The sequence below is a fragment of the Neofelis nebulosa genome, chromosome 8 (genome assembly GCF_028018385.1).
Source record: "Neofelis nebulosa isolate mNeoNeb1 chromosome 8, mNeoNeb1.pri, whole genome shotgun sequence".
Classification (NCBI taxonomy): domain Eukaryota; kingdom Metazoa; phylum Chordata; class Mammalia; order Carnivora; family Felidae; genus Neofelis; species Neofelis nebulosa.
Window position 1 is genome coordinate 8,634,191 of NC_080789.1, and position 15,983 is coordinate 8,650,173.

Genomic DNA, 15,983 nt, shown 5'->3' on the forward strand with positions numbered 1-15,983 from the left:
TGGAGTTTCAATTCATGACGTCTCACACCAAACACTCAAGAGTCGCAGAGCAAAAGGGCCTAGAAGGTCAAATGACCCAACTGGCTCCTTCTCCACGGTTTTCAGGAGTGAGCTGCGCTGGGCTACAGGAACCTCCAGACAGAGAAAAGCCTCCCTCCCATCTTTGGACTGCTCGTCTAAGATGTTTTCATGGAGCTGAAATGAGTTCCTTGCGCTTTCATCCGCTGAGCCTACTGAATCAGCTGGTTCCGTGGGTGGCAAGCAGCACACCGGTCAAGAGTCTGCTTCGAGAGGCAGACTATACGGGCTGTCATTTCGGAGCTGTGTGACGCAGGGCAAGTTACTTACTGAGCCTTTCTGAGCCTTGTTTCCCCTCCAAAACTGAACAACAACAACTTTAGTGACGGAGGATTTTATGAGTTAATCCACACCAAAGGCTTAGAAATGCACTCCGTATATGCACAGGGATGGTTCCTCAAGTGTCTAGAGACAATTACAGTTTCTTGTGTCTCATCTTCAGGCTAAACATGCTCACTTCTTTCACGCCTATCTCATCCAATTTCTCAATGCAAAGCCCACAACAGAAAGCCATTTGCTAGAGTAGCTGAGGACTGAGTAGACCCGGCCATCATTAACCATTCTGTTGAAAGCCAGGCTTTCTATTAACAATGCCTGAGATCTCAGTTTCTCTGATGATCACAGCCTAACTCCCAACTCACATATTAAGCTTATTGTCAATTAAAATCTATAATATTTAAAAATAGGTGTTGCTCTCCTATGGAATATTTAAGCAGCTGGGTTGAACTGTATTAATATATGTTTTGATCTTAGGACCTTATCTTTATGTGCATAGCACATAGATGTTTGATAAATATCTACTAAATAAGTGAATATTATATTTCATTTAATTAACTAATTTTTTAAATGTTTATTTTAAAATTTATTTTGAGAGAGAGAGTATGAGAGGGGGAGAGGGGCAGGTGGAGAGAGAGAGAGAGAGAGAGAGAGAGAGAGAGAGAGAGAATCCCAAGCAGGCCCCATGCTGTCAGTGCAGAGCCCATGAACCGTGAGATCATGACCTGAGCTGAAATCAAGAATCAGACGCTTAACCGACTGACCCACCCAGGCACCCCACTAATTAATTTTCTAAAGATTTAACTTTTTAAAAAGTAATCTTTACACCCAATGTGGGGCTCGAACGCACAACCCAGAGACCAAGAGTTGCATGCTCCACTGACTGAGCCTGTCAGGTGCCCCGTGAATAGTATATTTTAGTAACAGTCACACCACCAAATTCTTTTCTACCCTATTATTCCACTTATGTTCGGTTTGTGTTTCCCTATCTGGTCACTGATGGGAATGCTGAACTTGATAGAGCGGAGGATAGTCTAGTAGCCTGTCCCTAAAAACTTCTTTCCAATCTGAAAGTGATCCAGCTGGGAAGAGTCAATCATTTACTAATTCACACAAGTGTTTTAGCATTTACTTTATATTTTTTCATCTTGTCTAAAACAAAGAGACAGCTTGTCAAATGGTTTGTCAAAATAGAGATTTCAACAATGTCATTCTTATCAAACAATATGTTAAACTAATCAATAAAATGAATTAAGACTTGTTAGCAAATTTATGATTCTTGATTTCCTATCATAGGTGCTCAAAAAGCCATCTTTTTGATAATCTAGTGTAGATTACCAAAGTCTAGTCTAGATTATTATTGCCTAGAATTGGCACCAGTTTATCAGTATTTAAACCACTTCCTTTACTGTTTCAAAAGTTGTTTAAAAAACTTCCCCATTCTCTTCACTTCCTTGGAGGGGAGGGGTGCCTCTTTCCTATTTCTACTCTGAGGCTCCACACCGAGGGACATCTACCTTGTTCTCTGGGCCTCCTGCCCTTTTTTCCTGGCAGCAAACCTATAGGGACGGTTGCCCCGTTCCAATTATTACTGGCTAAGTTTGTAATTCAGTATTAGGAAGCTCACATTCTCCAGGATCTGCATTCTCAGTGGTAAAGCGGATATTTTGGCCCCACATGCCTTCCTCTTGTCTTAAAAATTCAGGATTTGTGCAAGAAAGAAGAGCAGTCATTACTAAATTCCCCTTGAAGGTCCCCAGCATTCCTCAAAGATCACAGAAGGGCTCTGCGATTCCTTTCACAAACTGTTTCTCTGTTGTAGGATTTAATTTGTCTCAACCCTTTTGGTTGAACGACTTTGAGCGGTGCCAATTTTATTCTCACTTAATCTAACTTCATTTTCATTTAATCATTTAAAACATACACAAGTAGTCCAAAGCAGTGACTCTTTTTCCAGTCACTGATTCGCACCACACCGAATTCTGAAGACTCTTTCAATCTGCCTGTTGTTTTGCAAGCCTCCACTTTTTTACGTTCTAATCCCCCAGCACAACTCTTACACATATCCATCCCTGCTTGCTACCCTTACTTTCCAGCTTTTGAAACTACCCCTTTAAAATCTGAGTCATCAGAAAGCTTTCATCAGAAGACCCACTGGCTGTGCCCACTGTATCTTTCTTTAGCATAACAGAGTTCAATGAACGCTTCTGAGTCACCGTCTCTGCCACATTCTCAAGAATACCTGCCTACCTTTCCTTTGACGCTTTCTAGTCTAGAAACAAGTTCAAGTCTCCTGTCCGGGGCTCACCAACTCACTTTCTTCCAAGATCTCAGCCACTTTTCACCTAACCCATTAACACTATCATTTTGGGAAGTATTTTGGGTAAAAGTCACGGTTCTCCTAGCTGTTCCTCTATTCTCTAAGAGATGCTGAGTGTTGCCAACCAATGAGAACATTTGTTTGATTTTCTATTTTAACGGTTGGACCCCTAGCAAAAGTGAGCTCAGGGTGAGCACACCACTGTACATTGTGCCTCTGCACCAGTGTTTTTTTTTTTTAAACATTTATTTATTATTGAGAGACGGCAACATGAGCATGGCAGGGGCAGGGAGAGGGAGACACAGAATCGGAAGCAGGCTCCTGGCTCTGAGCTGTCAGCCCAGAGCCCGACGCGGGGCTCGAACTCACAGACCGCGAGACCGTGACCTGAGCTGAAGTCAGATGCTTAACTGACTGAGCCACCCAGGCGCCCCATCTCTGCACTAGTTTTATGGCCTGCGTGAGGGACTTGGTATTTTTTTTTTTTAATTTTTTTAAATGTTTACTTTTGACAGAGAGAGAGAGAGAGAGACAGACAGACAGACAGACAGAGCATGAGCAGGGGAGGGGCAGAGAGAGAGGGAGACAGAATCAGAAGTAGGCTCCTGGCTCTGAGCTGTCAGCACAGAGCCCGACGCGGGGCTCGAACTCACAGACCGCGAGACCATGACCTGAGCCGAAGTCGGACGCTTAACCGACTGAGCCACCCAGGCGCCCCATCTCTGCACCAGTTTTATGGCCTGCGTGAGGGACTTGGTATTTTTTTTTTTTTAATTTTTTTAAATGTTTACTTTTGACAGAGAGAGAGAGACAGACAGACAGACAGAGCATGAGCAGGGGAGGGGCAGAGAGAGAGGGAGACAGAATCAGAAGCAGGCTCCTGGCTCTGAGCTGTCAGCACAGAGCCCGACGCGGGGCTCGAACTCACAGACGAGATCATGACCTGAGCCGAAGTCAAACGCTCAACTGACTGAGCCACCCAGATGCGCTGAGGGACTTGGTATTAAGAAAGAAAAAAAAGCCTGGGTGGCTCAGTCGGTTGAGTGTCCGACTTTGGCTAAGGTCATGATCTCATGGTTCGTGGGTTCGAGCCCCGCATCAGGCCCTGTGCTGACAGCTTAGAGCCTGGAGCCTGCCTCCAATTCTGTTTCTCCCTCTCTCTCTGCCCCTCCCCGACTCGCTCTCTGTCTCCGTCTCAAAAAAAAAAAAAAAAAAACCTTAAAAAAAAAGGTAAAAAATTCAATAATCTTTAAGCATTGATTATAGGTTGAAATGATCATTTATATTGGCTTAAAGAATACGTACTATTAAATTTAATTTTACCTGCTTCTATTTATCTTTTTAAATGTGGCTACCAAAAATTTGAAATTACATTATGGGGTTTGTGTCATATTTCTATGGGACAGTGGTGCTCCGAGGCCATCAGCATTGTTTCTAATTTCCCTTCCAAAGGGAAAGGATTCTATGATTCATGGGAAATCTACTCTGCTTATTTTGTTTTCCAACCTGCTGGCCTCCAAAATAAATAGCTATTGTCTGAGCTCTTTCTTCCCACTTCTCGGTTCAGTTCTAAAAGCTCTACTGAACAAATCAGCTGGTCTCTTCATCGACCCATTTCTCTTCAGTCTTGAGACAGTAGGACATCCTTTGCCAAGAGCCCATTCTTCCCACCCACCTCCCACATTCCTATCACTTGATATTAGCTACAGAAACTACCATTCGAAGTAAAACCTGCGTATGATCCAGCAGTACCCTAGGAAACAAATCCATCCTAGGAGACAAATATAGGAAATCTTCACAGCAGCATTCCTCCTAATAGCAGAAACCTGGAAACTACCCAAATGTCTGCTGGTGGTGGAAAAGATAAATGATGGTATATTCACGTAACAGAGTACTATATGAATCATAACTGACCAAATCAACCTGGGGAAATCTCAGAAACAGTATCAAGTGAAAAAAAAGTCAGAGAAGGCTATAAACTGCAAGTTTTTGTCACATCAAGTGCAAAAAAGGCAAAATGAAACTATATTGTTTAAAGACAGATAGGTACAGAAAGACTATAAAGAAATGCTAACACAGGGGCCTCTGGCTGGTTCAGTGGGTGGAGTGTGCTGGCTCTTGATCTTGGGGTTGTGGGTTCAAGTCCCAAGTTGGGTGTAGAGGTTACTTAAAAATAAAATATTAAAAAAAAGAAAATAAAAGAAAGAAATGCTAACACAAGGTGTTTTTATACTTTAAATTTAATTTGAATGCCAGTATCTCATGTGTGCCATGAAGTGACAGTTATAACAACTATAAAGGTTATACTTTGAGGACTTCCTGTCTAGCTCTGCCCCATGTTTCCCTCCCCCAGACCGCACATGCACTGTCCTCCAATGAATACAAAAGGACCAGAGAGAAGCACCACTAGGCTCCTGGCAAATGGCTATTCATACCTGGGACTCAGAGTAATTAAAGTGCAGGTTGGCACATTCCCGTAGCAGGGAGTTAATTATTCTGGCTTAAAAGCCCTTCAACCTCCAGCTGGGCTGGAGAAAGGGAAGATCTAGTTGGAGTCAATATGGCATTTAACAAAGCACTGCAGGTGCAAAATGACAGCAGTTTAAAGCAAGACAAAAGCCTGGTAGAGTAGGTTACGTTCTGAATATTTGAGTAACAGGAGGAAAAAGGCAAGGCAGAAACCCAACGCCTGGAATATCTGTAACAAATCTTAAAGATGAGTTTCAGTGTCTTCTTCCCATGTTCACACTGAATACTGACTGCCCCAAAGACAGTTAAAATGGACGTAAAAGTTGGTATTTTCAAAAACCATAAGCGTTCATGTACTTTGACCCATAAATTTCATCCTGGGCAACTAAATTTGGAAATAATGTGGGCAAAACATCTATGTATAAGGATTGCATATAAGATCTAAGTATATGAGTTTCTCTACTGCATTATTTAGAACAGTGAAAAATTAGAAATAATTTACTATCCAATAATAGGCAAAGAGAATGTCCCAGGAAATCAAAGTAAGTTTACCTGATGGAACATTATGCCTTCTTCATTAAGAACAATCAACAGGAAAACTATGTAGTAACAGAGGAAAATACTATGTATGACCCAAAGTTAACACAAACAGTAGGATATAGTGACCATGGATGTCATGATGTGGAAAGTGTGTCTGGATACGAAAAGTCTGAGTAGGGGATTTTGTAAAAATAATCCCTGTCTTTGCATCTGCGTTGGGGGTTTCTGGAAGAATTTTTTCTCCATTATCCAAACTTTCAGTGTGGTTATTATATTGCCTCTACTTTAAAAAAAAAAAAAAAAAGCTATCCAGCTCCTTTGTTTTTTAAAATATGGAAATGTTAGGGGAGAAAACCCTGAAAAATTTGAAGTTTTCAGTGTTTAATATTCTGCCCCCATTATACATCAAATAATGTTAACCACGTTTTGCTAAACAAATCCCAAAAATGTAGAACACAAATACTTTTCTTTTCCATGCACAGCAGATACTTTGGTCATAAAGAGATTGGCAGCCTATAAGTCTCTCAGACTAAGTTTTTTTCCTAACAACATTCTACTTTCTGAATCATTCTGATATGCGTCTTCCCATGATTTGACATATATTTACTCAAAATGCATGCCCTGCACAGTTATGGATGTTCAGGATCCAGCAGTGAACAAAGTAGACACAGACCCGGCCACTGTGAACCTTAACACGCGCCTGGGGGCGTGACAGCCAAGTGGTGCCGTACTGTCCTCAGCCCGGCCTGGGAAAGCCTCTCTGAGAAGGTGCCACGGCGGCAGAGATCTGAAGCAAATACAGATGGAGCCGTGTGGCAATCTGGGAGAAGACTGTTCTAGAAGCACCCTTGGTGCGCTGGGGCCAGTTGAGTGGAGAGTGGCAGGTGTGGGTGGGGGTGGCAGGAGGTCACCAAGAGCGTCAAAGACAACAGCAAAGAGCTGGCTTTGTATTTTCAGTGAGAGAAGGAGCTATGAGAGGTTAAAGTAGTGACATGATTTACCCTTAGCTTTCTGTGATGCTGGAAAAGCTCCACCTCTGCAGTATTCATTCCGTAGCCACCAACCAGGCATGTCTATTTAAATTTAAATCAATTAAAATTAAAATTTCAGTTCTTCCACTCCACTGGTCACATTTCAAGTGCTCAGGTGGCCTAAGGCCTACCCTGGATAGCGTGGTTTTAGAGGATCAGTCAGAATGCTGGGTGGAGAACAGACTGGAGGCAGGCAGGTGTTGTATATGACAGGGCAGGACCAGTCAGGAGGCCATTTCTAGGAAAGAAACGGTGGTCGCTCGCCATGGGTCATGTTAGAGGAGGCGGTAGGGAAGGGTCAGATTCAGGACAAAGTTCTAAAGGGGAACTTGTTGATGGACTGAATGTGGACCGTGAGAGGCCTCACCACTAGCTCTGTGGCCTGTGGCCCAAGCACCCGCAGAGGGGAAGTGCTGCTTACTTAGAGGAAGGGGATGTTTTAGAGGGGAGTATGGGATGAAATCATGAGCTCTGTTTCGGACATGTTGACATGAAGTGCCTATAGAGCATCCTAGCAGAGATGCCCAGAAGCCCGTGGAATTGAGAACGGAGATCTGGGCTGAAGACTCAGTTTTGGCCCTGTCATACCTAAAGTCATTTGCTGGGTGAAGTCACCCAGCAGTAGCTGCTGATGGTGAGGAGAAGTTCAAGGACTGTGACTGGGTCACTCTGATTTTTTTTTTAATGTTTTTATTTATTTTTGAGAGAGAGAGACAGAGAGAGAGAGAGAGAGAGAGAGAGAGAGCGAGCGCGCACAAGCAGGGGAGGAGCAGAGACAGAGAGGGAGACACAGAATCTGAAGCAGGCTCCAGGCTCTGAGCTGTGAGCACAAACCCACTTGGGGTTTGAACTCAAGAGCCATGAGATAATGACTTGAGCCAAAGTCAGATGATTCACTGAGCCACCAGGTGCCCCTAACATTTAAATGTTGGGGAGGGGAGGAGGAGCTTGTAAAGAAGACGGAGAAAGAAAGGCAGGTGGAGAACCAATATACAAGGTGTCCAAAAACCAGATGAATGAGTTTCAAAAGGGATGACATGATCAACTATGTCAGATGCCGTGGATATGCAGAGTAAGGAGAGACTGGAGAAGTGACTGCGGTATCCCACAACACAAAGGTCATCTGGGACCTTCACAATGTCTTCATTCCCACTGCCACCTCCTTACCCGGACTCCTGGACTAGCCTTGCAACTGAGCTCCTTTGTCTAGTTAGTCTGCCATTCAAATATGTCCTCCACATTACTGTCAATGTTATTTTTTCCAAAACCTAAGTTTTCCTACATTGCCGCTCAGCTGAACAATTTTGCCCAATGCTACATTATCTATAGCAGCAGCAGCTAAACCTTAGGGAGCAGATAAAAATCAGCAGGGGGTTACTAGGCCATAACTCCCTAGATTGCAGAAGACCTGGAAACTGTGTGTTTAAGAAGTAGCCCAGATAACGGTTACAAGGGACAGAGTCCAAACTCCTTAGCAAGGCAAAGAAAGCTTTTCCAAATCTGGTGCCAAACTCCCTGACTAGTTTTTTCCTATTCCATTCTAGACAACATCTATATGCTTCAACAAGCTTAATCTAATTATTCAAACCGACTGCATTTTTCCAAACATGCCATGTTCTTCCAGATATTACTGCCCCTTGTCCTCCAAGCTGCTCCTGCTGCACATTTAAACCTGGCTCTGCTCAGCAAACTGACTCATTCTTTAAGGCCCAGCTTAAATGTCACTCCTAGTGCACGGCCTCGCCCAGCTTCCAAACTGTGTTAAACATTTCTACATCACATTTATCATGCTGCCTGTTTGCTGAGTGTTCTGCTATCACCCCCAGCAACTCCAGGAGGCTGTGTTAGGAGGCGGTGGTTTCTCCACCGTGTGAGGCCAACACACTACCAGGCACACCGCAGATAGTTGGTAACCACAGGACTGTGGCCTGACATGTGGGAGGGAGCTCATGGAGTTAAGAAGACACAACCACTGTGGAGTGCTGGGGAAGTTAGGAACAGCTCTTAAAGGACAGACTGCCACCTGGGACCTGGAGAATGACTGGCACTTAGAGGGGTGAGGAAGGAGAGACACTTAAGAGGACTCCCAGACACCCAGGGCAGGACATGGAGACGAGAGGGCAGGGCGAGGAACATTCCTTCCTCTACTAAGACAGTTACAGACTCAATGTCAAAAACAGAATTTGAAATCTATAGGTTATGGTTAAAAAATACACACACACACACACACACACACACACACACACACATCTCTGAAAGAAAGAGAGAGGGTGTACACATGAGCAGGGGAGGAACAGAGAAGAGGGGGAGAGAGACAGAATCTTAAGCAGGCTCCAAGCTCAGCACGGAACCTGATGCGGGATTCAATCTCATGATCCTGGGATTGTGACCTGAGCTGAAAGCAAGAGTCGGACACCTAATGGACCGAACCATCCAGGTGCCCCTCAAATAAAATGTTTTAAGACTTTGTCTTAAAAGATATTTCAAACAACAAAACAGCAATAAAACCTGACCCTTTACGATCTGCTGATTGGACCTAGTTAAGTGCCCCGCCCCCTTTTGTCGGACGGGATGAACTCCTCGCTTTTGATCTCAGTTCACCGAAGGAACATTATGAGGAGACCAAGGTCCCACGCTGAATCCTCACACGGGCTCACCACTTCGATGTTGCTCTTCGGACCCACTTTCTCACAGACATGCGAGGGGCTCTGTGGCAGACTGGCACAAATCTGTCACCCGGAGCCTGCAAACAGTGCGCTGCACATGTCCTACTAAGAAACAGACCTAAAGGGTTTCCCAAACAAAGGACTGTATCCCACAACGCAGAGCTGCTCCATGAGGAAGTCTCTGCCGCTTCATCTGTTCTCAACACTCCCCTGGAGCTTCTAGTCAGCACTTCAGCATCCAGCTCCTCAAAACGTCTCAGAATACGTCAGAACCTGGCTATTCTTCCATCTACCTGCAGGGGAATCCTCAAGGGCAACCGATTTCAGAATACTGGCACATCAGTACAGTGCAGTACTTGTACGGTAGTTTCAATTACACGCAATTAAACCCATGCATGCCGTACTGGAAAAAATACGGAGAGATCGAAAAGGAATGTAATCATAATGCTTTTCATAGAAAACCATCTTTGTGTGTACGATACAATAAAACAAGGAGTTGGACATTTTGTTCCAAAAATCTTGATCTGGATTTTTTACATTAAAAATTTTGTTTAATGTTTATTTTTGAGAGAGAGAGAGCACGAGAGTGAGCGAGCACGAGTGGGGGAGGGGCAGAGAGAGAGGAAGACACAGAATCTGAAGCAGCCTCCAGGCTCCGAGCTGTCAGCACAGAGTCTGACACAGGCTTGAACCCATGAGCCACGAGATCGTGACCTGAGTCAAAGGCGGACGCTTAACTGACTGAGCCCCCCAGGTGCCCCAAGACTTTTTACATTTTAGACATTTGGGTAACTATTATTCCTTTTCTGCTTTTTCTGCCCACAAAACCCAGCTGGCAACTGGGCACCGCCTGTAGAGGCTTTACTGCTGAATCGTGGAAACGTAAAATCGCTTACCTGGGGGGAAATAAACTGGGGAGGCACTTGCGCCCGGAGATTAGGAGAAGAATTTAGCGGCTGCACTGGCGTGTGCATACCTCTCGATTGTGCTGTGCTATTTCCAAACAAACCATGATTGCCACCCTGCAAACACAACAGCAACAGTTAAGGCTTTTATGTTAACGTAAGAAAACGTGAAAAAGAAACAGTTCTGGCTTTCTATCCCTCAGAAGAATCATATCCTGTGTTCCGTGGAATCACAGAATTTTATAACCGAAAAATTCCTGGTCTCGGAATGCTTGGGAAAATTATCCAAATCAAATCATGCACACAGCACCACCACCCCTGCAGTCTGAGGCACTCTATAACCGAAAGGCTTACATCTGGTCAAATGTTTCAAAAAAGCATTTTTTTTTTTTTTTTTGTAATTGAAAGGTAGAGGCAATATAATGTTTATTTCGACTACTCTCTTTTTTTCTTTTAAAGACTGGGTTTACCAAGTTTATTCTCAAATCCAATAATCTGAGCTCCACCTTGAAAGGCACCTGAGCACAAATGCAGGCTTCTGTATAATATCAACTGTAAAACAACACTATGATAGTAATGTCTCTGGCTTGATTAGTTCAATCGCAGAATCAGTGCCACTCGCTTGTAGTCTAGCTCCTTAAGAACTCTACTCCAGATCTAAACAGGCTTTCCTATCTTGGGTCTGCTTGATCCCTCCTTTGCTAGATGACAAAATCTAAATCAAGAGTGAGATTTAAAAAAACAAAAGCAGAAAAGGAAAAAGTGAAAAACCATTATGGGGCACTAAAAAAAACCTCATTACTCACCTGTAACTTTTCATTCCAGTGTATGAATGCCAGCCTGGTAAAAAATAAGCTTAATTCCCTGATTTCTGGAGGACGAACTCACTGGATCACTTCTAGGCTATTCCAATCAAAGAATTACAGAAAACCAGGCTATATGATGGCCCTTCTGACTTGTTTCGAGCTGAGAAAAGCCCTTCAGCCAAAAAAGCCATATTTGATAACTTGACACTGCTCCTTCTGTCTGAGGAAAGTTTCTACACCATCTTCACTTGGCCTTGAGGCCCAGCTCAGAGCTCATCCTCATAAAGGAAGCCTTCCCCCAACTTTCTTCCTCGGCTCACATTCAAATTAACTGACCCACCTATATGTTCTCAAAACACTTAAAGTCATTCTTTGATGGCATCAGCAAGTCATGTTATAGTTATTTTCCATTCTGTCTTCCAACCACCAGCTTAATATTTCCTTCTCTGTATTCCCAGAACTCTATAATAAAGTCCTAGTCTGTAGGATGCTAACACCATGACCCACCAATTTCATACACTTGGCAACATCCTACTGCACATCCTTAGTGAAGGCAGCTGGACCACTGCCTATATACCTAGCCTGTGTATTCTGAACGGAAGTCACCAACTTATCCATGGCTTCACGGGGATTAAGGTAATTTTAAAGAAGAATTTTGGAACAGCACCATTAAGTTCTACAACACTAACGATATTTCAATGGCTTAATGATTCAAAATAGATTAAGGGACTGCTACTGGAAAATTAATGAACTTAAAAGCACTGAAAATAAAAATGGCTATGAACATAAAGTGGAAAAGACAATCAAAATCTGTGTCTATGTCATAAAAGAAAATCAAAGATCCACCATGAATTTTAAATCTCCCAAAGGACTCTTAAAACATGAAAAGACCTTTAATTCTACAAACTATAATGTCTCCACTTGCCCTGACTTACTAATCAAAATTGTCACTCCAAGGTGACGTGGCTTGGCTCTAACTTTTCTGAGATCATGGTAGCTGGTAGCTCACCTACTGATCATTCTCAAGAACACAAGAAACATCTGTTTCATTGAGAATATTCTGCTAAGATGATTCTCATACTTCACTATCAAAGTAATGACCTTGGACGGGTCCTTGGATGGTGGGGTTACTGGTAGCTGAAGTCCTTCCCAGAATCCATGTTTTAACTGGTCCAAAACTGCTTTGTGAGGATCATTTTAAATTCCAACTGCTCTTTTGGTAAGAAATATTAAAAGGAATTTCACTTTTTGTTTAGTTCTTGTGAAATCAGGCCCTACCTGCACATTCCCAGTGGACAGATGCCCCCTACCCCCACTTGAGGTTTCAGGTTTTCTTTATCAAGTATCTCTAAAATCGTATCAAGCCCTGTGATACGTCCAATATGGATAACAGTACAGATGAGTCAATGGCAATCTATCAAACGACACCTTCTCTCTTTTTAAATATGAAACCTGGCACTGTCATTTGCTTTCTTAGCTTAGAAGTAGCTATTTTGCACACTAATATGTCTAGAGGCAATCATATAGATTCAGTTTTTTTTTTTTTTAAGTATATTTAGAAATTAGGAAAGCGGTCATCAAACGCTATTTATACGTTAACCACAGTTAATCTGGTTATTTCTACAGCTTCACTGTTATACGATGACCTGAGTCCAATATTTATTGGTGATATTTGCCTCAACTACAGTGTTTAAGTCAGAAAGGCATATAAATTAAAAACAGTGTTAGCAAGCTGACTGAAATCTGTGATTTTAAAATAAAAACCTCACATTTTAATTTTTAAATAGGAAGTATATGAAGTCTGCATGAAAATAGTCACGTGTGAAAAAAGTCATGATCATATTTAGTTGATTCACAATGGACTTTGTAGCAATCCACAGATTCAAAAAACAAAACAAAAAACCAAACCAAAAGAAATCAAAGAGGAATGACCTTTTCTTAGTGTCCAGTGCATGGATACTTTGGCTGATTTATGTTATGCTAAAAATTATATACTAATGGCATTTGATAAACATGTGATCCTGTGGGCATGTTTATAATCATTGCTCAAGAGTGTTAGGGTAACTTATATTTTGTATACCTCAATCCTCAACAAAAAAGCTGCCCCAAACCACTGATGTAATTATTTCTTCTCTGTTTATAAAAGCAACGCACATCTACATTCTCTATGGAAACATTAAGAAATACAGGGAAATATAAAAAATAAAGAAAACAAGAAATTACCCATAACTCCCAAACCAGAGATAACCAACTGAATACATGGATATAACATGATCCATTTAAAAAATGTGCTAAGGCAACAATTAGAAGCGTATGAAAGACCTGCGTGTAACTGGAGGACTATGGTGTGAGAGAGGTTTTACATCATCCTTTAACTTGTATGTGAAAGCCCTCATGTGGAAACAGAATGGATACAATTAATAATTAAACATCCTTCCATGATATCCTGAGGTGAAAGCCACAGTGACAGGTAAGTGGTCACAGAACTGTGGCTAGGAAAATATCATCCCTGGAGTCACCGTCCCAAGGGAATTGTCTCCAAATTCCGGGTTTTCTCTGCGAGAACTACACAGGAGCTGCAGTGACAGCCCCTCAGGCTGCCTTAGGCCCGCAAAGGTGAGAGAGGGGGCCTTAGGGGGCCAGCCCTGCCGGTCTCGCCCAGTGCACAGCCCTTCCTGGGACCACGGAGACGCACCCCTAGCGAACGGGGTGCCCCAGGCTGTTTGCCACATCTGAACAATATCCAGTCTTCCCAAAGCTTCGTTCTCGCATATCAAATTACCTTTCTCTGGTTAATTATTATATTTTACGCTTAAGGACATTAGATTTTAAGATGCTGTAATGCTCAAGTATTTACTCTTTGCTAGTTTTGCCGCTGTTTCCTAGTTAGAAGTCTTATCAAATTGAACAGACTTTAAAAGTATCACTTGCCATTCAATCTAATGTTAAAAATGGTAAATAAGTTGCTAAGTTAGGCGTCATAAGATACCTATGTAGCCTCTTTAACATTTTCCTAAGCCAGTTATTAGTTAACTTATTAAATGTGAACTTATGACCAAATATGAGAGGACTAAAGAAACAGATTGAAAATAAAATCCATGTTGAGAAAACATGAAGAGAGATGGGTTCTATGGGCTGAAAGATCTAAAGCCTAATACTTAGCATCATTCTGTGCATTCAGTAATCAACAAATTTCCCAAGACAGACAAAAAATGCAATAAACTGCAGACCAGGGCCAAGGCGAGGCCACAGCCGAGCAGTTATAAATTTGAGAGGCCTCCTTACTTGTCTAGCAGCGAAGTTTTGGGGGTTGAGCCCTGTGCCGATTGCTCCAAGGCTGACGTTGGGTAGTGTGGAACCAGAGGGAGACAGCTTGTAGCTGGGAGAAGGGGAGAAGGGAGAGCAGGGAGCCTCATCCCCAAGGCACCCATCTTGATTGGAGAAAGGCAAAGTCAGCTGAAAAGCAGTAGGAGTTAGCCAATCACAAGGAGTGTTGGTTAGTGAAGCAACAGAATGCAAGAAGGGACAAGAGAGAAACACTAGGAACAAACAGAATTAGAGTGTATTAGCAATAAACGAGGATGGAATTTGGATCTGGTAAGAGTCATCACACTTGGCCCAACAGACACCATCTGTCATCTCTGATCCAGATTTTTTCTTATTCTCTAAGTCAGTAACACATTCTGCCCATTGCGTGAAGATAAACATTGCCAGACACTTTATTTTTATACATCTAATATCGATTACTCTAACGATGTGGCTGCTGAAACAGAAGCCAGAGTAATCTTGTGAATCTGTTGCTGCCTGGACCAGCATCAGTGGTGTCAAAAATGTGCTAGATCTAAAACTTTCAGTTTTAACTGCTTTCTGAAGACCGGGGCCATGGAAAATCTGTATTCTGAATCAAGGAATGATCTCCTCCATTAGAACTGATAAAAATCAAAACAAATAGGTATAAATGACACACTGAAATCAGGTACTTGAGAATTTGGACAGTGTACCACTGTAACTAAAAATAGGTCACTGGGGAAATGGAGAGAGAAAACAAAGGAAGTCTCTTCGAAACATCAAAAGACCAAGTTCTGGGCCATCTTGACAAAGCTAGAAGGCAAGGCCTTGGGAGATACAGATTGTTCACACAAGATCCCAAATTTAATTTCTCATTCCAAAGCAGCAGAAAAAAGAATTCAGAATTTATCTCTAAAATTTCTTCTACACATTTTGAGTGTGCATTTCTTTTACTGTAAAAAGTCAGACCATATACCCCCTCCAAGTTTCATAAAATTTCCAAAAATTCAGACCACCTTCACCATACTCACATGCTAAGGACGGATGGTTCTAGCTACTGCCCAATCACCTATTGACATCAATTGTTTTCACGTCACCACTTAAAAGCAGGTGATGTCTGCGTTTTGCTCATTAATTAATTCAGTAATTCTACATTTCCTCCTGGAATTAATTATCAAAAGAACAAATGGAAACCAAAATGGTTCACATGAATTATTATCTCAAAGGATTCAACTCACCTTCTCAAAATAAGGCCCACTATCTGTGGTTCCCATGTCTTTGGAATTAGGTGGACGGAACCCAGATCGATCCTTCCTCATGATATCATTAAAATCCCCGAGATTCATCGCTCTCTTGTCCACGTCAAATTTTTTATCTGGAAGGCTCCCTGAAAAGTAGCACAGAAGAAGTGAAAATTTCAAGAACCAATGTTTTGACCAGGAGTGACCAGTCCCACTTGCCTCCCGGGGGTGTCAAGTGTAAGACCACGAGAGATCTTGTTGGTTGAGGCTGCTGGAGACCCTCCCTGGAGCACATGTGGATCCTTTTGTTTCTTTTTAAAAGATCTGTATCTGTTGTAGCTTGTTTTCAATGGAAGACTGAAA

At 42.4% G+C, this 15,983-nt stretch overlaps 1 protein-coding gene across 19 annotated transcripts in view; it reads right to left on the reverse strand.

Annotated features, from left to right (window-relative positions):
- The window catches only part of TNRC6B (trinucleotide repeat containing adaptor 6B), a 257,779-nt gene that overhangs the window by 34,774 nt on the left and 207,022 nt on the right, over positions 1-15,983 (reverse strand). For 17 of the 19 annotated variants that reach the window (XM_058682112.1, XM_058682104.1, XM_058682101.1 and 14 more), the window contains 3 exons: positions 15,618-15,766; positions 14,377-14,547; positions 10,277-10,402 (listed from right to left, as the gene is read on the reverse strand). In XM_058682112.1, coding sequence (XP_058538095.1) covers positions 10,277-10,402; positions 14,377-14,547; positions 15,618-15,766 — 446 coding nt within the window. The remainder of the gene's footprint in view (positions 1-10,276; positions 10,403-14,376; positions 14,548-15,617; positions 15,767-15,983) is intronic. The other 2 variants (XM_058682114.1, XM_058682107.1) reach the window with 1 other exon arrangement.